This window comes from Neomonachus schauinslandi, chromosome 10, assembly GCF_002201575.2.
Source record: "Neomonachus schauinslandi chromosome 10, ASM220157v2, whole genome shotgun sequence".
In the NCBI taxonomy this organism is placed as follows: domain Eukaryota; kingdom Metazoa; phylum Chordata; class Mammalia; order Carnivora; family Phocidae; genus Neomonachus; species Neomonachus schauinslandi.
In genome coordinates, this window is record NC_058412.1 from 19,593,025 (window position 1) to 19,620,420 (window position 27,396).

A 27,396-nucleotide genomic window follows, 5' to 3' on the forward strand; every position below is an offset into this window, starting at 1 on the left:
ATGTCCTCAAAGAGCTGCTCAATTTGGAACTGTATCACCTCGATTCACAAACTTCCAAAGGGCTCTCTCTCAAGAGTTCATTAATTATAGATTGATCGATGGTTCAAATACTACCTAAGGAACTTGTAAAAGGAGCAACTTGCTTGTGAGGTCCCACCAAACTTTCAGGGTTTTAATATTGTTTCCTTCTATTTCTGCTGTCTCCTTCTCCAGTGAACTTTAAAAAGGGAAAAGAAAAAGCGAAAGAGTCCTCCTGTGCCCCTTCCTCCCTCCAGAAACCTCCTGGACTGTCCTGAGTCAAGTGCGTGAGGGATGCTACCATCACCAAGCTCACAAACGAAGGAGGAACAAAATTCAGATTATTTGGAAATAGGAAATGAACTATACGTACAAGTGGCGCTTGGTTCTCTTCACCGCTCTGTAAAATGTCTGTGAAATGGTCACAGGCACCTGAATTTCTAATTTACAAATAACAACAAGAGAAAAAAGCAGTAAGATTTTTGTGGAGAAAAAAAATTCATGTTCGTTATTTCACTTCTAGGGACAGTTTGTACTTGAGGCCCGCACTTGTCCTTTTCTCTGACTTCCTACTTGATGTTTTTCAGGAGGGCTGTCCGGGCATTCACAACCGCTTTGAAGGCATCTTCACTACCAGGCGCCACGCACTTGTCGGGGTGAAGCAGTACGGCGAGTTTCCGATAGGCTTTGTTGACTTCATCCCTACAAGAAAGAAGCCAAGCTCTATTGTCAGTGACAGGGTCAGCCCCCACCCACGGCAGTTTAGCTGTCTGGACTTACATCACATCTCTTGCAGTGAGCATCTCCCAAATCATCACTACCTTTTCTCAAAAGTGGGACTAAAGGACTCGGAGACAAACAATAAACAAATAAATAATGCATTACCGACAAGTAGAGAAAGAAATACAATGTGGAGTATGGACACACCAAGAAAATGCCTGGTAAAAGAATGATTCATGGAAAGGTCCTTGGCACAGAACAGGCATCCAGCAAATCTTTGCTGATTGAAGCAATGAGGGCATGGGGTGATCGGGGAAGGCCTCTGGGGTGGGGTTCTGAAGGAAGTGGGGAAAGAGCGCAACTGGGAGAGAGCCGGCAGAGACTAAGAACTAGGAACAGCATGGCCACGGCATGAAGTTCCACGAGGACACTGCTGGGGGGTAACAAAAACAAATTTGGGGGGCACCTGGGTGGCTCTGTCATTAAGCGTCTGCCTTCGGCTCAGGTCATGATACCAGGGTCCTGGGATTGAGCCCCGCATTGGGCTCCCTGCTTGGCGGGAAGCCTGCTTCTCCCTCTCCTACTCCCCCCTGCTTGTGTTCCCTCTCTCGCTGTTTCTCTCTCTGTCAAATAAGTAAGTAAAATCTTAAGAAAAAAGAAAAAAGAAAAAAAAAAAAGAAAAACAAAGTTGGCCAGGAAGCAGGGGTCAGTAAGAGAAGGGCCTTGAAATCAAAACAACAACAACAAAGTAGATTTGATAAACAATGATATCAGTAGGTGTTTCATGACCAAAAAAAGGTGCTGAGAAAGCTGTTTCTTGAAGTTAGGAGATGGGTAGGAGGTTGTTACGAGAAGCCAAGCATGAGTACAAGAGTCTGGATCAAGAGTGGCTAAGAGATAACACACAGAAAGAATCGGCAGAAGCAGGTGATGAGCTGGATATACAGATAGAGGAGATGGAAGAAAAGGGACTGAAATGAGTTCCAGGGTCAGGGGGACACTGAGGCTCAGGGAAGATGGTGACACCATTGATCTAGTAAGGGATGCTGCAGATGGGGGTACCTGAGAGCTCCAGCGAGCTCCTGAGACCGAAGAAGAAACAAAAGAGAAGAGAACGTTACCCAGAGAGGAAAGGGGCAATACAGTGAGTGTTTCCCAAAGAGCAGGAGAGCTCCAAGAGGGGTCTTTAGGCTTCTGAGCTCTTCACAAGCACGGACTGGCTGGGGAGGAGCCTGGAGACCACCTGCCCCTCTCCCTGCTCTTCATCATCCTCTGGTGTCAGGCCTCCAGAAGCTTCTAAGTACCCAGCTCCTCCTCTGGTCAGATTTAGCTCTGTCCTTACCAGATAGTTTGATTTCCTACCTTCTTTTTGTAATTTAGGGCTCCAGTTATCCTATAAGCCTGGATATGGTGCTTTCCCAAATGCCCTAGCTTTTCTCCTTTATGTTTTATCAGAAGGATTTCTATTTGGCTCTCTGAATTAGAGAGATAATCTTTGATTGTCTTGCATGTGATGGAACGTCTTGGGTGTCCACTTGGAAAGACTGAGGTCATAGGGCCATGTTCATAGTCCTCTAGGTTTGGGGAAGGCTTTTTCTGCTTTCTGCTCTTAAACAAATCCTGAATTCGCTTGTTCTGAAACATGCATTGGCCTTTTTTACATAGATAATTTTGATATTAACTAACAAGAATCATATTCTCCCTCTCTGAAGAAATTCAAATTGCCAGAATTCTTCTCCAAAATAACAAATGTATTAACAAATATATTTAACAAAGTAACAAATATATTAATTCTGCTGAAGATGAAGATTTTCTTAACGTTCAGGAACAGTAAACATGGCACTGAACAAACATTAAAACTCTTTATAACTTTAAAACACTGTTTTTAGGTTCTGCTCAAATGTGCTCACTGCCATACGAAATTAGACCCAGAAAAACAGGTAAGAGAAGCACATGTTTATACTGGTCAGTGATAGAGAACTTATGGAGGTCCCATACATTTTGATAGATTCCAATTAACATAGTAAATAAATAAGGAATTTTCCTTAATAAACAATGTTCTAAGTTAACTAATAAGTAAAGTTTCTTCCTTTTAGAGCCAATCTCCCTTGGAGGTGAAACAGAAGACGTTAGAATGAGACTATGGAAATCCAAAAGGACATTTAAAAGAGACCAATTAACTGTGCTATATACACAAGATCATCCGAACTGTTCATGTGTTTAAAGCCTTTTTTGTAAGGCCTGGCAAGTCGAGGTGACCAATAACTGTCTTCCTCTTCCCCTGCCCTCTCGCCTTCTGGGCTTGAAGATAGGCTATGAGACCAAAACGGAAAAGAGAAACTTAATGCCATTGGTACCAACAAGGCATTTCAATATGTACTGTTTTTTTGTGGGAATCAAGGTGACAAAGTAGAAAGGAAGAAGAATGGGGAGGAAAGTTATGGTGCAAAATAAAAAGATCTGAGAACGCTTATAATTACAATAAAAATCATAATATGTACAGTAACAGAAGTGTTCTACTGTTAAAAGTTATATAACCATACCGAACAAGGATTTATTCTTGCACAAGCAACAAAGAATAGCGATTGTATTTCTCTTCCTCCCAAATATTTCTTTTGGCTAAAAATAAAACCATTTAACGTTAAGTTCATACACAGACGAGGACCTAGCAGGATTCTGAGGGCCACAGAAAGAGACAGAGCCAGGCAGACACACAGTGTTCAAGGTCAAGAACCAATTCTACCACTAACTCCTAGGGTCCTTGAACATGTGTTTAGTCTTGCTGAATTCCAGTTTTCTCACCTAAAAAACGAAATGTCTGGATAAGTTGCTAACATTCTTTTCCTCTTCTAAAATTCTATGATTTAAGAATTCTCTTTTGTAAGGTATTTTTTTAAGGTTACATCTGCTTCAAGGCTCCTATTCAACACAGACAAAAGCAGAGCACACCATTCCAGAAAGTACTCATGCACATACACTACAGAGTTCCTTCACCAGGCCACTGTACCCTCTACTTTGTTTCTCTGGCATTCAGTCAATTCACTGAAGAAGAGTTATTACATAATCTAATGCATTTCCACACATCTTCATATTTCCAGCCAATTACAAGAAGATATATCAGACCTACGATATTGACAGCTGAGTTTTTCTCCAGGCTAGAACTCAGGACTAATATCCTAGAGCATTGCTTACCTTGAGGCCCCAGGTTTGATTCCCAACATGTCCCAACTGTCTTTACTGTTTCGAATTCTGCGAATGGTGTCTGCTTGTTCTTTGGTGAAGCTAGCACTGCTATTCGTGAAAGGACGTTTCCCGCCATTTTCACATAAATCAACTATGGATACATAAAAGGTCTGCAAAAAGAAATCATCCCAGAGTAGAACTGATTTTATGAAAATTGCAATTCCTTTTAAGCAGAACTTAAAGAATTTTAATATATTCCAATAACTTAAAATTCACCATAAAGCAAATTCGCAGTTTGGAAGATTTTTTTCTTTTATCCTGTGTGTTTATGTGTGTATGCACATGCTTGTGTGTGTTTTTTTAAGCACATAAAAGTGTAAGGAATAAAATTTAAATGGCTCATAATCCTACTCTCAAATAACCACACTTGAAGTTAAAAGGTAGTAGATGAACACTGTTAGAAAAATTCAAATAGTAAATAAAAATGTAAAATGAAAACTGTCTCCCTGCCCCTCAAGTTCCTCTCCTTGAAGTAACCATTGTTAATATTTTTTTAGTATCTTTCCAGAAAAATTTTCTATCAGAATACCAGTACATCCACTTACACACTAAACATTGACATAAAAGAAAGCAGATTAAACATACTGCTTAGGGCGCCTGGGTGGCTCAGTTGGTTAAGCGACTGCCTTGGGCTCAGGTCATGATCCTGGAGTCCCGGGATCGAGTCCTCCATCGGGCTCCCTGCTCGGCGGGGAGTCTGCTTCTCCCTCTCCCGCTCCCCCCTCTTGTGCTCTTTCTCTCTCTCACTCTCTCAAATAAATAAATAAAATCTTTAAAAAAAAAAATAAATAAATAAAAAATAAAAAAAATAAACATACTGCTTAGCTCCTCGCATTTTTTTCACATAAAAATACAGGGGTACCTGGCTATTTTAGTTGGTAGAGTGTGCAACTCTTGATTTTGGGGTTGTGGGTTTGAGCCCCACATTGGGTATAGAGATTACTTTAAAAAGTAAAATCTTGGGGCGCCTGGGTGTCTCAGTCGTTAAGCGTCTGCCTTCGGCTCAGGTCATGGTCCCACGGTCCTGGGATCGAGCCCTGCATCAGGCTCCCTGCTCCGCGGGTAGCCTGCTTCTCTCTCTCCCACTCCCCCTGCTTGTGTTCCCTCTCTCGCTGTGTCTCTCTCTGTCAAATAAATAAAAAATTTTAAAATAAAATAAAATAAAATAAAATCGTTTAAAAAGATACATCTTGGACTCTCTCTAGAGAGAAAGTACATATAGACACTTTCTTCATCCTTTTTAATGACTGTTCAGTATTTCACTGTGTGACTATATCCTAATTTATTTAAACAACTCCATATTTTCTTAGACAAGTCAATTGTTTCCAGGTTTTGCTACTACACACAGTGCTTTAATGAATACTCTGTGTGCGTGCGTGCGTGTGTGTGTGTGTGTGTGCGCACACTTGTGGAGATACTGCTTTAGGATAAATTCCTAAATGGAGAAGTACCAAATAACAGTGTACAGGCATTTTAATCTTTGATTTTGACAACCTTCCCATAAAACAGCTGTGCCAGTTTACAGCCCACCACAGTGTCAGACAAGGATTTCTCTACCCCCTGGTCGCTCTGGGGCATTCTCGTACAGCCTCACTTTTGTCAAGCCTCTGTGTAGCACGCAGTTTGGATTTGAGTTTCTTTAAATTATAAGTGAAACTGAATGTCTTTTCATATGCTTAGTGCTTTTCTTTTTTCTGTAAATTATTCAGATTCTTTGCCTATTTTTTTGATGTTTTTCGAAGTGAAAACTATTTTTTGATCCTGCTCATACTTCATACTCTGTGCACTGTTACTTTTGTTAGATAACTTTGCTCAAAAGACTCATTTAATACACTATACTGCTTTTAATTTGAAAATCTCTTTTTTAATCTCTTCCTCTTCTTTTTCAGATATTTCCATAGCTCCTGTTATTGTCTAAAATTTTTCTATTTCTTAGACTCCTCCTTCTTATCTCTGGTAATAGCTAATAGACTTGGCAACCTAAACAAGAAGCCTTGATTTGTGAGGAGGGTGCCAAAGGAAAAGCCACAAGATACCAAGACAAAAGTAGAGTTAACATGACTTAGTCCATCTTACTCTCTGTTCACAATGTGAATGAGACAAAACTAAGTTCCTTTCTGACATAAAGTGTCTATAAGTTTATAGGAAACAAAGAAAATATTTATTAAATTGAACCAGCAGGAAAGCACTCTTCCAAGTGTTTGCTTACATAATAGTTTTATTACATTCCTTGTTAGCCTGTTTTTAAACAGACTAATTTATCCATTAGTGCAACCCAAGATGTATCTGAAAGGATAAAAACAACCTAAAAGTCATCACAGTTCATAGATGTTTGCTTGTGCTCTGTATCAGTAAGGTTTTCTTCCAGTTTATAAGTTAAACTAAAATATAAACACTCACAGACTTCTGAGGACACAAGTATTCACTCATAACACACATGGTTTAGAAGGGCCAGCTGTTGGGCGCCTGGGTGGCTCAGTTGGTTGAGCGACTGCCTTCGGCTCAGGTCATGATCCTGGAGTCCTGATCGAGTCCCACATCGGGCTCCCTGCTTGGCGAGGAGCCTGCTTCTCCCTCTGACCCTCCCCCCTCTCATGTGCTCTCTCTCTCTCCTTCTCTCTCTCTCAAATAAATAAATAAAATCTTAAAAAAAAAAAAAGAAGAAGGGCCAGCTGTAGTGTGGCATACAGAACAGTAGAATTGAAGTCAAAAGTCTATTTACATTCCATGTCTGAGTTCCAGCCATGATGGAGGGATGGGTACCGGACTAGAACTTCCGCCATAAACTACTATCAAAATGGACAAATATATGAAGCAACTATTTTCAGGTAGTGGACAGCTGCAAGTGCAATACTTCCACTTGGTTTTCTACCTGGAACCCATTTCCTGGCCATGTCGCAGAGAGCTGGTCTGGGCAGTCCCAAAGTCCCACTGAATTAAAGAGACAGAGATCAGAAGTTAAGGATATTGAAGTGACTAAAATCTGCAGAGTAGGGCATTGGAGAGGAAGGAGCAATGCAGAGTTGGGCCCCAGAAGTCCATGTGAGGGTTCCCCACTAAACTGTAGCTGAGGTCTAGGCTATACATACATAGGGTGAGATCACCTGAAGCTTACCATGGGATTGAGAATAGAACCAATACACTAGAGGTCTAGTGGTGCTTTGGGAAGAGGCATTCCGGAAACACTACAGTTTGACCTTGCCAGAGTGCAGAGATTGCCTTACCACCTCGTTAGCACCCCTAGTATCTAGCTAAGACACCACAGAAAGACTATGGCTTGGTAGTAGACTCATCCTGACAAAACCTAAAACCAAGAGCTGACAAGATATGCAAAGGAGACAGAATTTGAAGGCTGAGTTCTAACAAATTAGAAGAGCTTGGGCAACACTTTGGGCTTCCTTCAGATCCTTGCTATGAAAGCAAAAAACCAAGCCCATGCAAGTTGAATGTAATCTGTCAGTAATTGCCCACTGAAATAAGAACAATATTCTGCTGAGGAAAATAAAGAACTTAGAGCTTCTACAATGTATTATCCACAACGTCTGGTGTTCAATCAAAAAGCACTGCTCATACAACAACACAAGAAAATATGATCTATAGTCAGGAAAAAAAAAAGCTGGCAATAGGAACTGGACACAAGATGGTTCAGATATTGGACTTAGCAGAGAAAGAATTTAAAGGATCTAAAAATATATATATATTTTTAAAAGATTTTATTTATTTATTTGACAGAGAGAGACACAGCAAGAGAGGGAACACAAGCAGGGGGAGTGGCAGAGGGAGAGGGAGAAGCAGGCTTCCCACGGAGCAGGGAGCCCGATGCAGGGCTCGATCCCAGGACCCTGGGATCATGACCTGAGCCGAAGGCAGACACCCAACGACTGAGCCACCCAGGTGCCCCAGGAGCTAAAAAAATATTATAAATATTTCAAAGAAGTAAAGAAAAACATAGTCTTAATAAGTGAACAGATAGAGGATCTCAGCAGAGAACCAGGAACTACACAAGAAAATCAAATGCAAATTCTAGGACTGAAAAGTAGTGAATTGAAAAATTCACTCAGTGGATTTAAAAGCAGTTGAAAGACCAATAGAGACTATGCGATCTGAAAAAATAGAGAAAAAGGAAAGAAAAATAACATAGTTTCAAGGATGTGGGACAAAATCAAATGGCCTAATATACATGTAACTGGAGTCCAGGAAGGAAAAGAGTGAAAATAAAGCGAAAAAATTTTTGAACAAATTATGGTGAAAAACACCTGCCTAGCTATCTGAGAAACTCAACAAACACCAAGGAGGATAAATATAAAGAGAACCATATCCAGACACACAGTCCAAAGCTGAAAGCCAAAGATAAAGAAAAACTCTTGTAAGTGGCTAGAGGGGGGAAAAAAAACCCAACACATTTTGCACAAAAGAATAAGAGTAAGAATAGGTGCTAACATCTCATGAGTTGCAGGAGAGGCCAGAAGAGAATGGACCAACATATTTAAAGTGCTGAAAGAAATTTAATCTTCAACAGTCATTATTTATACCCCTTGGACAAGTCACTTCACTACTCTTAGATGTTATAACATCTGAAATGGGAATAAAACCTGCCACATAAACTCTCAAATGAGATGAAACATGTACACTTCTCCAGAATTGTAAAACAACATTCAAATGATTAAGTATCATTATTGCACATAAACAGGTACAAACTCACACAGGTTCATGTACTCAATAGAATAGAGAGTGTGGCAAGTCAATATCAACCTTATTTGGTCTTGAAATGGAAGCTACTGATGCCCAATTTAGCCTGTCAGCCAAGGATGAAACCTGTCTTCTAATAGGGGTGGTGACATCTTAAGAGAAAGAAATTCAGCATAAAAGATTAAATAAAATCCCACTCAATAATTAAGAACAACTCTTTATAGTATAGCTACATTATCTAAAATGCTAAAAATTCCCAAAATATCAGATATATTCGTAAGAAAAAAATGCATAATTCATGCCACCACTTACTTCCAAATGTATCTGTAATTAAGAGTTGACTTTATAATTTATTGTTTAAAAAAAGCCTTGTTCTGGGGGCACCTGGGGGGTGCAGTTGGTTAAGCATCCGAATCTTGGTTTCGGCTCAGGTGGTGATCTCAGAGTCATGAGATCAAGCTCCATGTCGGGCTCTGTGCTCAGCTCGGAGTCTGCTTGAGTTTCTCTCTCTCCCTGTCCCTGTGCCCCTCCTGCTCATTCTCTCTCTTTCTCTCTCTCTAAAATAAATAAATAAATCTTTAAAAAAACAAAAAAACAAAAACCCTTGTTCTGGGCCCCCAGTGGTTCAGTCGGTTAAGTGTCCGACTCTTGATTTCAGCTCAGGTCATGATCTCAGGGTTGTGAGCTTGAGCCCGCATCGGGCTCTATGCTGGGCATGGAGCCTGCTTCAGGTTTTCTCTCCCTCTGCGCCTCCCCCCATCCCTCTCTAAAAAAATATAAATAAATAAACAAATAAACCTTGTTCCCTTAAAATTATTCAAGATCAGTAATTTTTAAAAAATCACCGTCCATTCAGGTTGCAATATGAGTGCATCCTTCCATTGCCTACTTGGTGGGTAAGACCTTATTTTTATGTGTGACTGGCTGGACTCTGCAATGCCAGTCTCCTAGTCTCTAACTGCACCCCTACAATATAGAATTATATTAGCTATGGCAAGGCAATTTTGCCAGAGTAATGCTTCCATCTAACCATGCAAATGTAACACCATTAACCAAAGGTAGTTTTAAAGAAAACCTTTGTTCTACTGTAAGTAAGTATATAATAACTGTTGTTAAACTTGATGATTGTCAGAATCACCTGGAAAGCTTTTTCAAAATATAGATTCCTGAGCTCCATCACAGCACTAAGCTTCCAGTAGGTCTGGAGCCCAGAAATCTGTATTTTGAAGAATTTCCCAAAGTAATTCTGACGAACAGCCAGGTCTGGTCTCAAGTATGCAGCAGGCAGATACCACACACACACTCTCTCTCTTAATCTTTTTCTTACCAGCTTCTGAAAAGAACGAGCTTATTCTAATAAGATATTCCTATTACATTTTTGCTTCTCATAATTTAAACTAAAATTTGGCATGGTCAGCCTTGGAACGAACAAAACAATGCTAGCTTACCTGGAACATCTCATTGATTCCTTCTCCAGTTTGTGCTGAAGTTTCAAAGTACAGGAACCCCTTGCTTTCAGCCCACAGACGCCCTTCACTTTCATCTACACAGCGGTGCTTGGTACAGTCAATCTGAAATAGCAAGTTGGGGGGCAGAGAGAAGACCCCAACCTTGACCCCCTAGTATAGACGCTGTGAGGTTTTCATCAATCCTTTACTGAGGCAAAAACTACTCTTAAATGAATGCCAGCACTAGTATAAACAATTATGAGGACCCAAAGAGACAAAAAAATTTTGCCAATATTGAACATAGACTGATTTTCTGTGGCAAAATGACAAGTGCTGCTCCCACGCTTCCCACTTTATCCTTTAAGAAAACTGCTCCTCACCTCTGTGAAAGTTGGCTTCATGATATCTCCCACACTCAAGGGGCCACAGTCTGCTTTTCATACCTTTCCATAATCCAGGCTGCACCTAATGATTGTCCCTTCTCTAATCAGGTCAGAGTGTAATTATTAGGATCCCCCTCTCCTCTGCTCAGTCACCAATATCCTTCGCCACATACAGCACCAGAAAAAAATGGATAAATATCCTGACATAGGGGAGTTTGTGTTTTTATTTTTTGTTTTAGGGATGTATGTTTTGAAAAGCTGTTGATTCCTATAGTACAGAATAAGGACTTCTTTTCTTTTCATTTGTTCCCCAAAACTCAGAGCTGCACTCTTCCCATAATGAATCCGGAAAGTTGAGCATACCATTTCCAAAGCAGTTACCTTGTTGGCACACACTGCAAATACAATATTTTCCATGTTTCCGTGAGGTCCAAGATCTTGTTTCATCTCTGCCAGCCACGCATCAAGGGCATCAAAGGAATCTTTCTGCCCAACATCATAGACCAGTATTACACCCTGTGTATCCTTGTAAAACTCATTACGAACCTTCACATAAAAGAACAGATGTGCAAATTGTAGGTTTTGTGATTTTATAATATATGTCACAGTCATTAACATAACAAAGTGTGTTCTTTTGTGTATACATAGTATTTGCTATTGTATCTCAATATCTACTGGTCTTTAGAGGACTTTTTATAAAATCAAAGTAATATGAAAAAAAACCCCTACTAGTACAAGGTCTCGTGATGAAAGTAACAGCTTCCTGCCCCACCCCTTCTCACCTCCATCTCTACCTCCTAGAGGCAATCAATCTTTAATTCTCGTTAGTAGACCTTAAAATAACACACATTCTATAGAGTGAAGCTCTTCTCAGGAAGAACCAGAGGGTGAATGAACAATTCAGAAGAACTTATGGCAAAAATAACACAAGCATCAGCAAGAGGTACAGCCATTTACGTACCACAGCCCAAAGCTGGCTTCCCCAAGATGCTAGGCAGAGCTTCCCTGACTCTTGGGTCTGCACACCAACTTCAGAACTCTGAACTCAGAGCCTCAGTGTGATGTAATGGCTCTGGAGTCAGATCTGGGTTCACACTTACTTACTAGTTGTGTGATCTTGGGCAAATCACTTAACCTCTCTGCGTCTCAGTGTCCTCATCTGCAAAACGGGGATAGCACTACTTACTTCATGAGGTGATTACGAGGATTACAGGAGATAATGAAGGCAAAGCACCTAAATGGTGCCTGCAAGACAATGTGTATTTGCACCTTCTGCCTTCCTTTCTCACACTCCTCTGATTGGTCCTCCTCTGATATTTTTGCTAGAAATGGCAACTCGCTTCTGGGGCATATCTATAATTCTAGGAAGAGGCAGCATGAAGTACAGGGCATATGAAAGTGGCAGAGGAATGATAGGTGGAGTGGGTGAGGAGTAACATTGACAGACTGGGGGTTTCAGGCCAAAATTCCAGTAAGAACCTTGACAGAGGCCACATATTACTCATTTGTCTCATAGAATTCCAGTATGTACACACCCACACCAGTCTGTAGTAAGAAATGAGGACATCTTACACACATCAGGCATGAAATTTAGGTTTCTGAGTATAGACAGATGCCTGGGCCAAGAATGCAAATGTCTATTAATCTGTAGAAACAGAAGCAGCTATCTCCTAAATTGAAACCAACAAAATCAGAAAGAATTAAAGTGATGAAGAGCAGGGGTCTCCTCCCCTCAGTCCCCAAGGTCCTCAGCCCACCTGCGGTCGTGAAAACGGGCCTCTCCCTTCTTTTCTGAAACTCTTGCTGCCTTGGCTCCCATACACCACCTTCTCCAGGTTCTTGTCTGGTCTTTTACCAACTCCTCCTCTCTCCATTGCTCCCACTCCAGCTGGCCGCTATAATTCCCCAAATCCTGTCCCAGGCCCTCAGCCGTTCTTTTTCAATCGTTCCCTCCAACTCAGACAACATAACCACCTGCATAGTTTCAACTGTGAGAACCTCCAAGGTGAGCCTTTTCATCTGTGCTTCCGGACCTGCGTTTCTAGTTAGCTCTAGACTCTCCCAGCTGAATGTCTTGCTGGAATCTCAAATTCAATATGTACAACAGGAAACCCTCCAGCTTATTCCTTCCAATCTTCTCCTTCCCTTAAACTTCTGGTGATGAAAGGAGCACACCGTTCTCTGAGTCAGGGGGATGGAAAGCCTAGCGTTAACCTTTGCTGCTTTCGTCTCCCTTTTCGCTCAGCAGGCACAAACAATCCTGTAGGAGCCACCTCTGCCAGGTTTCCTGCACCTGTCACTTGCTTTCCATTTCCACATGCCAACATTACACTACCTCTCGACTACTACTGCAAGAATTTTCTAAGTAACCTCCCCAGCAACATTATACACAGTGCATATTTATCTTTTTAAAGCCCTGGTTCAAAAATTCTTTAGTGCTTCCCACTGCCAACCCCCTAAAGTTCAAATTCTTTTAACTGGCGTTGAAAGTTTCTAATCAGTCCTCCACCAGCTTCCCAGTCTTATCCTGCTCCTACCTCCTGTCCTTCAAAGTGGATAATCTCTCATTCCTCAAAGCTGCCCTGTGCCTCTCTAACTCCATCTGGAAACAGACATCTCTTTATCTTTAATCTTTCAACTTTAGCTATGACACTGTATCTTTCATGGGGTTTTTCCTGCACCACACCTCATCATCTAACCCCCAACCCCTGCCAAACAGAATCTAACCTCTATATCCCTGGAATAGCACAGCCTTTGTGCTCCTATCACTTCCTGTCTGGTTTATAGTTGGTAGCATATACAGCTGCCTTCCCCAGTAGACTCCAGGCGACGCGAAGGCATGCATCTTGATGTGTCCATCTTTGTGTCGCCAACAGGGCCTAGCAGGTGTAAGTATTCGAGACATTTTAAATCAAGAAGAGCTGAATGTAGAGAATGTAAGTAGAGGCCAAAGAATTTCAAAATGCAAATTATGCTATCCAGAGGGAGATTTGCGTGTAAATAGAGATTTAGGCAAGCTCCATGGATTTCTCTTTCCACTGACTCAAGTTCAAGTCTGGGCTCAGCAACTAGCTACCTCTGTAATCTTTAGTGGTTTTAGCACCTCCAGCTTTAGTTTTCTCACCTGTAAAATGAAAAAGGAGAAGCCTCAATGGTCCCCCACAGCTCTCTTATTCTTGGCTCCCAAAACAGCTCTCTGATGTTAGTCCTGGAAGTCTTGCAGCATCCAAAGTTTAATTAAATAGTTAAGGGATGTTAAGGGAATTGGGATTATTTCCTAGAGCAGAAATGGCAAACTTTCTAGCTTGTAGGTCAGAGAAAGCTGTTAGTTTAATATCACTCGGGCCTCAAGAATTTTCTATAGACCATCTAACTCATACCAGCAAGCCCCAGAATGATGTGTGCATCAGTGGAAACAAGACTGCTGTTAAGATACAGGCCCAGCATTCCCTCAAGGTCCTCTCTTTGACACTGTCCTCTGAGAGTGCTGTCTCACATGCTAAGCAGACTGTCCTTTCTCAGTAGGCCCTTTGGATAAACCTGTCAAGAGGACGAATGCCAGTAGTAGCTTAATGGAGGACAGGCCTCAAGGATGGAGGGAGGCCAGGGATCATGAGAATGGCTATCGGTGCTTCACCAGGTGTGTGCTGAGCAAAAGTATACTTTGGTCCGTTTGGGGCTTAGGGGGAAGATGGCTTTGGTCTTGTCAAAAAGGAGGGTTTGAGCTACAGACAAGTAAATATTTGACAAAAAAGGAAAAATCAAAGCTATTCAGAGAGAAGTTACTTCAGAAGTGGTGAACTCAAGGAGCTTCTATTAATTATACTTGTATCTTTTTGAGCTGCCGGGAAAAAAAGCTATTGTAATTTCAGTTTGCATTGATAAGATGTCTAGTGTCTAATGATAGAAAGTAAAGGAACACTCAGTGTTTTTCACTAGACAATATCTGGAATGTTGTGTTCAGTTCTCAGCTCCCTATCAGCTAACTAGAGATTATCCACAAAGGATCTTGAGAAGCCTCGCTGGGGCAGGACTAGAAAATACTTTACCTGAAAAGGAGCGGATTAACAAATATTAGAAAGGTTCTGTTGTAAAAGCACAGACTCAGTCTATGTTGTTCCAAAAACAAGGCCAAGATCAATAGTGAAAGTCAAAGGAAGGCAGCCTTCAAAAGGGAGTTGTTAATCTAGAGTTTTTAATGGTAAAGCAAATGAACTTGTGAGGCAGTGCGACCCCATCATTAGAGACATTCATTCTCCAAACTATTATAGTCTGTACCACTCAAAACTATCCTGTGTATCACATCATCCCTGGATTCCCACCAACCTACGTAATTCTTCTTATCCATCAAATCCGTCAATGCTTAAGTGTTGCTTCCTTCAACAAGACTTCCCGTCCTCCCAGATAAGCTAGGCTAGATATTAAATGCTCCCAAGCATTCTGTCATTTGTTTAACATCTGTCTTCTCTGACAGATTTGTGTTCCACGAGGACAGGGACTGTGTGTTACCAGTGTTCAATAGAAACTGGCACACTGGTATGTGGTGAATGAATGATGGCCATTGATCGGGAAGGTATAAAGTATAAACCAAACAGTCCTTTGAAAGTTAAAATGTCTTAGCTAAGTGTTTGGAACATGAGCAATTAAATTCCCTACCACTATTTAAGGGGATGGAACAAAAGACTAACAGGTTTCCATTCAGTTAAGGCTCAGAAAGGAAGCCACAACCACCAGCTAAATTCACCTAATTTTATACATGATTTGCACACTGGTTGTTTCAGATAACTCAGGATCTTTCCCTAATCCACTGACAATACTGGATGCAGGTTTTCTCAAAAAGGCTTTCTTACCTCATAGAAGAAGGGATGGCCAGCCATATCAAAGATGTTAACTTTGATTTCTCTGTCTCTGACTTGCACCCTGAAATGTTCAAATGGAAACAATTACAAAGAAGGTTATGGCTTCTGCATTCCCATTCATATCATTTATGTCATTTATGAATTTTAAAATGAATGAAATTTAAGAGGCTTTCTCAGTGCCTCTTCCTGATAACAGATAATCAATACAACAGAAGCTGGCAACTTGGCAGATCATCCTGCCTCCTTATTTTGAGAACACTGAGCCCACTTGTAGTAAGACCCTCATTTACCTTCAGCTTACCTCAAGACACATCAGTCCATGCCCCTTAACTAACGAATGGTGACTATTACCACAGAACTGAGGAAACTGATTTGAGGCAAGTAGGAGAGAGATGAAGGAAAACAAAATATTTTATTTCACTTAATAAGACATCTTAATTACTAGTGGTAATGCTTGGTTACCACGCAGAACAATAACTAATGTGTGTGATCTTCATGGAGCAAGAGCAACAGTCAACTTGTTTTCAAAACTTTTTAAACAGAGAAAAGAACAAGAAGGAAAAATAACAACCATTCATATTAGAATTAAATACTGTCAACATCATAGCATATTTGCATCTTGTCCTTTTTATTTTTTCAAGAAAAATCACTATTGGTAAATAAATTAATGAAATATTGTATTTCAAATGCTAAAGAAAAACACGAAGATGAAAGTTTAAAATTTATCCCAAATCCTATCACCCAGAAAAAACCTTCGTCACTATAGATGAACAACACTGCAGTCTTCTTCAATGCACAGATATGACTGATAAGCATAAGTATTTTATAAAAATGGGATTATTCTATTTTAAGATAAAAAGTATAAAATTTACTTGTTATTAATTTAACAAAAGAAAAAGAAACTGAAGTGAGCTAGAATTTTTGAACTTTAAATATGTTTCCTCATCACAAGAAATATTTCCTAAAAGACCCCTCTAAGTTAAGAATAGGAATTATTCACAATAAATTAACAGGTTAGAATCATTGTTTTAAGTGACATGTTTCAATTTACACAGCATTGACACGACCCCCTCTTATGGAATACAAGGACATCAGTACTTGCTCTCATTGTCCCTTTACCACCTCCTGGTTTGTTTATTGTTATTATTCCCTTGTCTGCATTTATAACATCCACTTTCTATTCTGAAACCATAATTCCTATAGTTGTTTTATATTACTTGTAGATTTAAATTAAGCTAACCACTAATCATTTCTTTATTCCTGAATTCTCTACCAGATTTCATCAATTCCAAAACGCATATTTGTTTTCATTTTAACATCTGTGAAATCAGGATCCATCTTATAAAAGAGGATGTGACAAGAGCAAAAACAAAATAACAACAGAGTCTGAGAGCATCTGGAGAAGATCTGTATAATAATTTATATTAGGAAATTTTGCCTTAAAGAGATAGCAGCTGAGAGAGGATGTAACTAAAGGCTATGAAGTCAAGAATGAACAAAAATGTATTCACACACTGAAACTCAAAGAGGTTAATTTAATTCAGATGCCAGACAGAGGAAATTACCTTAAGAAAAATGATAATTCATTACCTCGAGGTCGTGCTTTCCTAGGTTCTGGCCTGAAGACCACCTGCATCATTATTATGAGGCTGTTAAAAATGCAGATTCCTGTGCACCACCTCAGACCTGGCAAATCAGAATCTTAGTGGGTGGGTCCCAGGAATCTGCATTTTTACAAACTCTGCAAGTAATTCTTCAGCATGCTGGAGTTTGAGCTTCACCATATTGGAAACAGGAAGGATGGAATGGGTATCTGTTATTTTGACTACCGCATAGAACCCCCCTTTCCTCTTGTGGTTGTGGTTCAGATGGGTTCTGCTATATGTTCTTAGTGATCCCACTCTGTTGGCCATAGCCAGCTGAGCTGGGGAAAGACACCTGTCTCTACCTGGACAATCAAACCTTCCCTGGGATTTTTAAATTTGGAATACTAGCTTTGGTCCCTCTCTGGAAGTAAAATTCACAGTGTGAGTCTGAGATCGGCTGGAAGCCATGTAGAGGAAGCTAAAAGGTGGAGAGAGATGTAGTAAACGATCTGGCTATATTCTGTCCCTGGTTCCAGCCATCTCTAAGGCCCAGCATCCTTGTAATTGGATTATATGAATTAATATCCTTTATTTTTCATTATTATTATTATTTTTTGCTTGAGCTGGTTTAAGTTGGGTTCAGTTATATCCTCCTGATTCACCATGGGACAACCATCTTTCTCCAAAAAAATTTCAGCCAGAAATAGAATAGTCTGTTGACTAAACTACCACAGTTCTATGGCATAATATGGTGATTCTCATTTCTTAGTTGAATAAATTAGCTACTTATAATGGATTTAAAACAGAACTGCCTTAAACAGGATCTCCTGCCATACCATTGATGAAATTCTGTGTCCTGAAGTATAGATATACCCCACCAATTTAGTCCACCTTCTTGAAAGCTGCCCTCATATTCTAATCTTGCAAACTTCCTCTTTAGATGTACCTATCTTACCTAATAATACATAGTTTTTGAGTATCTACTATGTACAAGCACTGTACTAGGCACTTGGAGATGATTTATACTAATAGCCCCTTCTTCGTGGAGCTTACAATCTAGCAGGAGATATTAAACATATATAAATAATAATGACATGTGGCAATTTATTCTAAGTACCATAAACAGCATAGAGAAGTTTAAGATTTCTGTCATTTGCAACCAAAGAAAGTCCTGACTAATAAAGGAGGTATTCCAAAGCCTTATGGGAACAAGACCATTTTCCACCTCAAAGAGTCTGACAGATGGAGAGATGAGGGGAAAGGACATTTCAGGTGGACGGAATGAATACTGGCATTGAGACAGGAAAATATGAGGACAACGGTGCAGTGTGGATGGAAGGTAAAGTGTGTAAAGGAATGCAACAAGAGGGAAGGAGAGGGGCAGGTTAGAGCCAGAATAGTGAGCTCCTGAAATTCCACCTTCCAGGAGTGTGCTGTATACCTCAATTCTATGCTTTGGTAGTATTATTTCCTGCTAATGTAACCCCATCTCCCCAAGCTCAACCCACCCTCGGTTCATCTCCAGATAAATCCCCACTTCTGCCCAATTTTACTTCTCCCAGATCATTCTCTAGATACCAAAAGGCTGTAAAGATCATAAACCAATAAAGGACGTCCTCTGGTAGAAAATTTTCCACACAATATTTAGACTTTTTAGAAAGAATATCTCAAAATGCTCTATAAACACATCTGCTAATAGGACCTTTTTATACAGAAACATGTTTCCTAAAAAGGTACATCTGCCAGTTAGGCTTTTTATTAACTTGCTCATTGTTGTAGACCCTACAGCTAAGGCAAGGCCTGGCAAAAAAAGAACGTGCTCAGTGATGAACAAATTACATGATCACTACATTTCTGTAAAGGTCTCTTATTCCTATCTTTCCTGATGTGTCTTCAGAATCTCTATTTCAAGATACATCATTTCATTTATTTTTTAAAGATTTTATTTATTTGACACAGAGAGAGAGATAGTGAGAGAGGGAACACAAGCAGGGAGAGTGGGAGAGGGAGAAGCAGGCCTCCCGCCGAGCAGGGAGCCCGATGCGGGGCTCGATCCCAGGACCCTGGGATCGTGACCTGAGCTGAAGGCAGACGCTTAACGACTGAGCCACCCAGGTGCCCCAAGATACATCATTTTAGAGGAGTTCGAAGGTCTATGTAATTTATAAGCCCAAAGAAACAATGTACTTACTTTGTGACTCCATAGTCAATTCCAATTGTTGCAAGATATTTAGACACAAATCTTTTCTCACAGTATCGTTTTATAATACAACTCTAAAAAGGTAAAAAATATATGCTTTTAGTAAATACACTCTGGAAACATACAAAATAAGCACAGTTCTTCATTATGGTTTCTTCACTCACCACAATGAGAGAGAAAGCATTTTCAAATAATCAAAACAAATGCTAAAAGTGAAAATTTTAAAGAAAAATTATTTAAATATTCTTCCCTAATACCAAACATGTTTTCAGTTTAGTTCTCCATCCTTGAGCTTTTTTTTTTTTTTTTTTTGAAGACCTACTCTTATGCTTTCAACAATACCACCAAAACATTTAGCCTTGACCTCCCTTCTCAAAAGCAGATCTACATCTTCAAATACTAAGACTACTTTCTACTTGGGTGTCCTGCTGTTACCTCAAATTCAACATGTCCAAAAATGACCTAATCCCATACATAAAAACAGTTCATCCTGCTGACATCCTGGTTCTGTTAATAATACCACCATTTTTCCAACCACAGAGGATCAGAATATTAAAGCCATGTTTGACTCTGAGCCTTTCTAAATCTTCTGAAGGTTTCTTGCCTCTTTCTCTTCATTTCAATTCCGATTGACACCTTTTGGGTTTAGATCCTCATCATCCACTCCTAGACAACTGTAGGAAATTCTTTATTGGTCTTTCTGCCTTCCTTTCCTCCCAACCTCAGCCAATACTGTACACCACTGACATTTTTCACTTCCCTAACTCAAAAATCTTCAGTGGCTTCTCAGTGCCAAGTTTGAAATCCAAATTCCTTTGTCCTTTATTCAGGGTTCTCCATAATCTGGCCCTAATCTGTATTCCCTGTCTGAACCCTTCTAATATAAACTCTCCATTTCTGCAAAACTCCCATAGACCTGACATCCTGACTTTTGTCATTACTTTTCCCTCTCCTTGGAATGAGCTTTCTCCCCTCTTTCCAAATCTTATCCTTTAAGGCAGTTCAAACTCTGAGCTTCAGGTTACAAGAGATCTTGTCTGCATCTGAACTCTTCTAACACTTTACATACATACTAATATATACACATATATTATACATGCAGACACACACGCACACACATGCCAGCAGTCATACATTGCTTTGTATTGTTAGTTATCACATGTATATATTCATCTTATCTCTTCAGCTAGACAGTAAACTATCTGAGGACAGTAAACACCAGTATTTTAGTTCCATCTTTTTGCTCATGCCAATGAAATTTGCTCAGTGCCAGTAGAAACCAATTTTAAATGCCATATATTAATAATAGCTCTTAGCACTCATGAAACTTACAATTTACTTAGGAGGGCTAGTAATGGAGTTTATTTTGCTCAAATCCTTCCCTGATGAACGTTAACCTAAATTAAATAGGACAGTTAATTTAAAAAGCAGTTAATAAGCTTATTGTGAACTGAAGGAAAAATTTCTTTGGAGTGACTACTACTAAGAGGCTATACTTTTAAAAGCATTTTATAGCTTGAATGCATTTCACAAATATTTTCTCTCACAATAGCTTGGGAAAATGAATATAGCCTTTTTCTAAATTATTCATGAGATTAAGAGGCCTGGCAGTCTTTTAACTACAGTACACTATTTAAATACTAGTTATAAGTGTTTAACAAGACACACATTTAAGTAATTGTATTAATAACCACTCCTTATAAAACGAATAGACAGGGCTCCTGGTCCTTGGGATCTTATAAGCTAAGTTAAATAACATAAATACAGAGAGAATGTTTTGCTTTCACTATTTTTCTTAAATAGATTTTTAGGTACTTTTCTTTTTTAATGCAGTTTCAGTTAAGATCTTAACAGGTTTGGGCCTTTTTTTTTTTTTTTTGTAACTTTTTTTTATGTTATGTTAATCACCATACATCATTTGTTTTTGATGTAGTGTTCCATGACTCATTGTTTGTGTATAACACCCAGTGCTCCATGCAGTACGATGGGTATTAAAGTAGGCCTCTTTTTTAAAATAGAATTTTCCTAAAATTCATATGAAAGAACAACTATCTGGGAAGAACTAATCAAAATATGAAAAAGAGGAATGGGGCAGGACAATAGAAAGAGGAGGGAACCTACCTTAATAGATATTAAAATATTCTGAAAGCAATCAAGACAGTATTATATTGGCATAAGAATAGACAAATAGGTCAGTAGAACAGAACAGAGAGCCCAGAAATAGATCTCATTAAAAGAAATTTTAAAAGTGACCCAGGTGATATTTAAAGTTAAGGGGAAAAGAATGATTTCTTTAGTAAAATGCTACTCACACAAGCTGGGCCCTTTTCTAAATACAAAAATAAATTCAGATGAATTTGTGATTTCAAAATTTAAAAATAAAACAACAAAAATTTCAGAAGAAAATGTGCACCATCACTTCTCAGTCCTTTGGCTAAGATCAAGTGCAGAAGAAATGTGCAACATATGTACAACCTTAGGGAAAACTTTTCAACCAAGAAAGGAAACTCAAAAACCATAAAAGAAAGGACAGGGGTGCCTGGGTGGCTTAGTCGGCTAAGCATCTGCCTTTGGCTCAGGTCATGATCCCAGAGTCCCGGGATCGAGCCCTGCATCGTGCTCCCTGCTGAGCAGGGAGTCCACTTCTCCATCTGACTCTCCTCCTTCTCATTCTCTCTCTCTCTCACTCTCAAATAAATAAATAAATCTTTAAAAAAAAAAAGAAAGGACAGGCATAACAGAGTATATAGAAATAACAATAACAAAAGCAATTGTATGGCAAAATATTTATAAAAATATTAAAAGACAAATGACATACCCAAATATTCACTACTCGTATGACCGGCAAGAAGTTATTATCTCTGATGTCCCTGAACCAGAAAAATTGGTAAGAAAGACACATCATTCAATAGAAAAATGAGTAGGGAATATAAATATACAGAAGAGCAAATCCAAATAGCCAATAAGCATATGAAAAGGTGCTCAACTTCATCTGTAGTCCATGAAATGCAAATTAAAGTAATACTTCTCACCAACTAGACTAGGAGTCATTAAAAGAATAACAACACCTGTGTTGGCAGGGATATGGGAAAAAGGGTACCTGCATACTATACTCCTGGTAGAAATATAGTTCTTTGAAGAGCAGTTGGCAATAGCTACTAAAATTTAAAAATATGCTCTTCAACTCAGCATTCTACCCCTGGGAATCTCGTCTATGGAAATTAGAAGACCAGTATTTAAGTGTATGTACACACACACACACACACACGGCATTTATTGCAACATTGTAGTAGGGGAAAAGCTGGAAATGACATGAATTCTCATCAACAGAGGAATCTTGCTTATTGCGGACTATGCAAATGAAAAAGAGCAGAGCTGTATCAGATAACTTGGAGGGATTATCATATCTATTGTTAAGAGAGAAAAGAAACTCCAAGAAGTATACACAATATTGTAGGACCTCTGAAAACCCAATTCAACTGATTTAACAGGAAAATATTTATTAAATATAACTGGAAATCTAAAATTAGGGCAAGCTTCAATGTTGGGTGTTATGAAGAGTCAAATTAAGCACGTTAGGAAAGTTCTTTTTTTTTTAAGATTTTATTTATTTATTTGACAGAGAGAGACACAGCGAGAGAGGGAACACAAGCAGGGGGAGTGGGAGAGGGAGAAGCAGGCTTCCCGCAGAGCAGGGAGCCCGATGCGGGGCTCAATCCCAGGACCTTGGGATCATGACCTGAGCCGAAGGCAGATGCTTAACTGACTGAGCCACCAGGCGCCCCACGTTAGGAAAGTTCTGATGCTAGAAGGCACTGAGAACTGGACTGGGTCTTTGGGGTAGGTTGACTGCCAAGGCAGAAAGCTGAATTAGATATACACAAAGACCACAGAGAACTTTCAGGATTCTCCCATAGAGAAGATTAAGCCCTTAGAAATTCCCTTTTTCTTCCTGGATTTCTAGAACCTCTAAAACAATGCCGAGTAATAAAGGAAAATAGCAAGTATCATTTTCATACCTAATTTTAATGGAAATGGACTTAGCATTGTACCATTTGGTATGATGTTTGCTGTTGGTTAATAATAAATACTGTTTATCATATTTAAGTAGTTTCATTTTATTCTGATTTTGCTTAAAGTTTTTATTAGGATTGCCTACTTGATTATATCAAATGTTTTTCCAGTACTGAAAAAATTTTCTCCAGTAGTCAGCTGATGTAACAAATTATGTTGACTTTTTATTTTTTTATTTTTATTTATTTGAGAGAGAGAGTGAGAGAGAGAGAGCACAAGAAGGGGGGAGGGTCAGAGGGAGAAGCAGACTCCCCGCTGAGCAGGGAGCCTGATGCGGGACTCGATCCCAGTACTCTGGGATCATGACCTGAGCCCAAGGCAGTCGCTTAACCAACTGAGCCACCCAGGCACCCTGTTGACTAACTTTTTAATATTGAACCATGTTTGCATTCCAGGGATAAACTCTACTTGCTAATAGTGAATTATTTTTGATATATTGCTGAGCTCTATTTGTTGATATTTAAGAAATTATGCATCTCTCTATATATGTGAAATTGGGATACACTTTTCTTTTTTGATACTATATCAAGTTTTGCTAGTTAAGTTACCACGACTTCATATAATAAATTGGAGAGCTGTTCATCTTTTTCTTTGCCTTAAAATAATTTAAGTAACTGAAATTATATGTTACTTAAAGCTTAAATAAAGCTTATTCATGAAGCCATCTGATCCTGATACTTTTTTGGAGGATAAATCCTTTCATTGTTTTTCTAATTTCTTCTTATGTGACTAATTGACTGGTTTTCTACTTCTTTTTGAGTCAATTTTGGTAATTTATATTTTGCTAGGAAGTCCTTCATTTCCTTTACATTTCCAATGTGCTTCTATAGAATTGGTTGTAATATTCTCTAGCCATTCTTTTAATCTCTTCTAGCATGTGATTATGTCTCCCTTTCAGTACTAATCTTGTAATTTTTTGTTTTCTCTATTTTTCTTAAATAGATTTTTTAGGCACTTTTTTTTATTATTAATTTTCATTTTCCCAACTTTCTCTTGGTTTATTTTGTGATCTTTTCCTAATGTCTTAGGTACTAAGTTCCTTTGGTCTTTTAAAATGAGATACACCATATCACAAAATTCACACTTTAAAAGTATACAATTCAGTGGTTTTTAGTATACTCACCAAGTTGTAAAACAATTAAGTTCCTTTAGTTTTTCTCTCTCTTTTTTAGAAATGAATAGGATAATGTGTTTTCCTTTGACTACAGCTTTAATTTCGTCCTGAAGGTTTCAGTACAGATTCTCTCCCTTCCAGTGCTTTCTAGTTATTTTGTCATTTGTTTTGATTTGCCCTTTGATCCAAAGATTATTTACCAGGGCATGCCTCAATTTTTAACTTAAAATTGTTTATCTTTCTATATTTTCCAAATTCTTTAAAATGAGTATGTGCCACTTTTATAACTAAGGCTTTTTTTTTTTTTTTTTTGAGAGAGAGAGAGAGAGCATGAGGGGAGGGGAAGGGGCAGAGGGAGAGGGACAGAGAGAATCTTAAGCAGGCTCCACGCCCAGCATGGAGCCTGACATGGGCTCGATCTCATGACCCTGAGATCATGACCTGAGCCAAAATCAAGAGTCAGATGCGAAACCAACTGAGCCACCCAGGTGCCCCAGCAAAAAAAAAAAAAAAATTTTTAAGTTACATTTAAATCTATGATCCACCTAAAATTCATTTTTGAGAAAGCAATGCAAGAGGAATCCACCTTACTCCCAAATAGTAAATAGTTGTTCCAGCAGTACTTATTAAATAGTCCCTACTTCCCCACCACTTTACTACATTTGTTGTAAACTTAATTTCCTTATGTATTTGGATTTATTTCTGGACTCCAGTCTGTTCCACTGATGTCTCTCTATGTTCTTTCCAGCATCAATAGGAAAAGCTTGGTAACTTTAAAATATGTTTTATTATCTGGTAGTGTTTTCTTTTTTTCACAGTTGTCTTGGTTATTCTCACATTTAATTTTTCAAAGGACTTTAGTACCTTTTATTATGTTTTGAAAGGAAAAAACCCCTATTGCTATTTTAACTAGTACTGAATTACATTTGTAGATTATTTTATAGAATTGACATCTCTAAAATGTTAAGTGATCCTAATTAAGGGGAAAGTGTATCTTTCCATGTGCTTAAGTAGTTTTATGTCATTTTGTAGAGCTTTAAATTTTTCTTCATATAGGTCCTACTTATTTCTTAAGTTTAAATCTAGGCATTTTATTTTGGCTGTTATTGTAAATTAAAATAATTTCTCAATTATATATTAAAACATATTATTTGATATACTAAAGCTGTTAATTTTTGTATATTAATTTTGCCTTACTGAATTTTCTTATTGTTTCTAAAAGTTTTTCAGTTAATTCTCTTTGGGTTTCCAGATAAATAAACATATCATTAGCAAATAACAATAATTTTAACTTCTCCTTTCCAGTATTTCATATTTTGTTTTTTTCTCTTGTCTAATTGCATTGGCTAAAAAATATAGAACAATGTTAAAAAATATGTGACACTGGGCATTTTGGTCTATTTTTTTTTTTTTTAAAGATTTTATTTATTTTTTTGACAGAGAAAGACACAGCGAGAGAGGGAACACAAACGGGGAGTGGGAGAGGGAGAAGCAGACTCCCTGCCGAGCAGGGAGCCCGATGCAGGACTCGATCCAGGGACTCCAGGATCATGACCTGAGCCGAAGGCAGTCGCTTAACCAACTGAGCCACCCAGGCGCCCTTTTTTGGTCTATTTTTAATGTTGCACCATTAAGCATAGAAAAATTACAAAAGTGATGCATGCTTACTTAGCCAGCTTACTATTAAACCTTTTAGAGGCTTTATTCTTTTTAATGCCTGGCACATAGTTGATGTTCAATAAACGTTGACTTTCAGTGTTAATACTTACATACATACACACAGATACATAAATAGTACAGGATAATGCTAAATGGAAAGAAAAGGCACTAATAAACATTAACTGAGCATCAACTATGTGCAGGGCACTGGCCTAAACACTTCCATTAATGGCTCTTTTGGCATATAGATCTACTTGGAGTTGATTTTCACAGCATACAATGATGGAGAGAGAACTGCAGTAGGCTGTGAAGACCCAAGTTCTAATCCTGTCTCTGTCATTGATTTGATGACCTTAGAAGGTTAACCAACAGCTTCCACTTACCCAGAAGGGGAGACAATTTGGGTGAAGAGGAGACAGGTTAGAATTCACTTGGGGGAAGGCCCTGGTCCCTCTTGCGCCCCCCTCCCCCACACTATGGAAGAGCTTATAGGGGGTACCCATTAGATCCAGCAGAGAGAAAGGCGGTGGAACTAAGGCTTTGAGAGAATGAATATGATGACACCACCGGAAATAAAAATAAAAGCAATACACAAAACAAAATAATGCAGGCTCCTTGACATCCACTGCACTTTCCTTGTGAAAAATGTCACCATCAGTTATGCTCTAAAAATGGATTCTGGGCTCCACGTCTGCGGAGCAACATTTACAAACTCCAATCCTCACATGCACCCCAGTAAGCTCCCTTAGGCTCTCAAGAACAGCTGGGGTAACTAAACTTTTATTCTCCACCTCTAAGTCCTGGACAGGTCACCTAGAAGGCAGATAGGGTAGCTAGGCAGACGATCTGACATAAGGACCTAGGCCTCCTTACTCTTTTGGGGATACATTCAAGGGTTAGCGGTCACAAGAGGCACCTTCTTATGGAGAGTGACGTCAGTGGAGGAGCAGGGGGACAACCCAAAGGTCAAAAAGGTCAGGAGAGTTTTCCTCACGGAGGCGCATCCCCTAGGAGGAGACCCGGGCCTGCTCAGGGGCGGGGAGAAGGCTGGGCCCCGGGCTGTTGAGTGGCCGCCCTCCCAGCCAATCGGCACGTCGCCCCGCCGCGCTGAGGTCCCGCCCCTCCCAGCGCGGTACTCACTTTTCCCACTTCAGCGTTGCCCATGGAGATGACTTTGATGCGCAGGGACTTGCCAAGCTCCTTCCGCTTCGGCATGCTGGCCTCCATTGCCCTCGCTCTCTCGGGGCCACCCGCCTCGCTGTCTCCTTGTTCACCAGGCTGGCCCGTCCCTCAGGCCTCCTCGTCCAATGGCGGAATCGCTGCTATCGTCACCGCCCCGGCTCCGCGGCTCGCCATCCCCGCCGCTGCCTAGCAGCGGGCGCGGGCGGTTAGGAGCGCTGGGA

General features: G+C 39.5%; 1 protein-coding gene across 1 annotated transcript; it reads right to left on the minus strand.

The window, feature by feature from the left end:
• Positions 1 to 587: 587 nt before the first annotated feature.
• Positions 588 to 27,396, minus strand: DNAJC27 (DnaJ heat shock protein family (Hsp40) member C27). Its single transcript, XM_021697620.1, has 7 exons — positions 27,134 to 27,396; positions 19,138 to 19,220; positions 15,352 to 15,421; positions 10,883 to 11,047; positions 10,119 to 10,241; positions 3,931 to 4,091; positions 588 to 720 (listed from the first exon to the last, which is right to left on the minus strand). The coding sequence occupies exons 1-7, from the start codon at positions 27,218 to 27,220 to the stop codon at positions 588 to 590; spliced, it is 822 nt and encodes a 273-aa protein (XP_021553295.1). The 5' UTR covers positions 27,221 to 27,396.

Bases quoted from the DNA above. Each gene is read 5' to 3' on its own strand.
- DNAJC27 (XM_021697620.1), bottom strand. From the start codon at position 27,220: ATGGAGGCCAGCATGCCGAAGCGGAAGGAGCTTGGCAAGTCCCTGCGC. The intron at 19,221-27,133 runs GTGAGTACCGCG...TTACCTTTTTAG, and splicing joins GCAACGCTGAAGTGGGAAAA to AGTTGTATTATAAAACGATA. The intron at 10,242-10,882 runs GTAACTGCTTTG...TTGCTATTTCAG, and splicing joins TTGCAGTGTGTGCCAACAAG to ATTGACTGTACCAAGCACCG.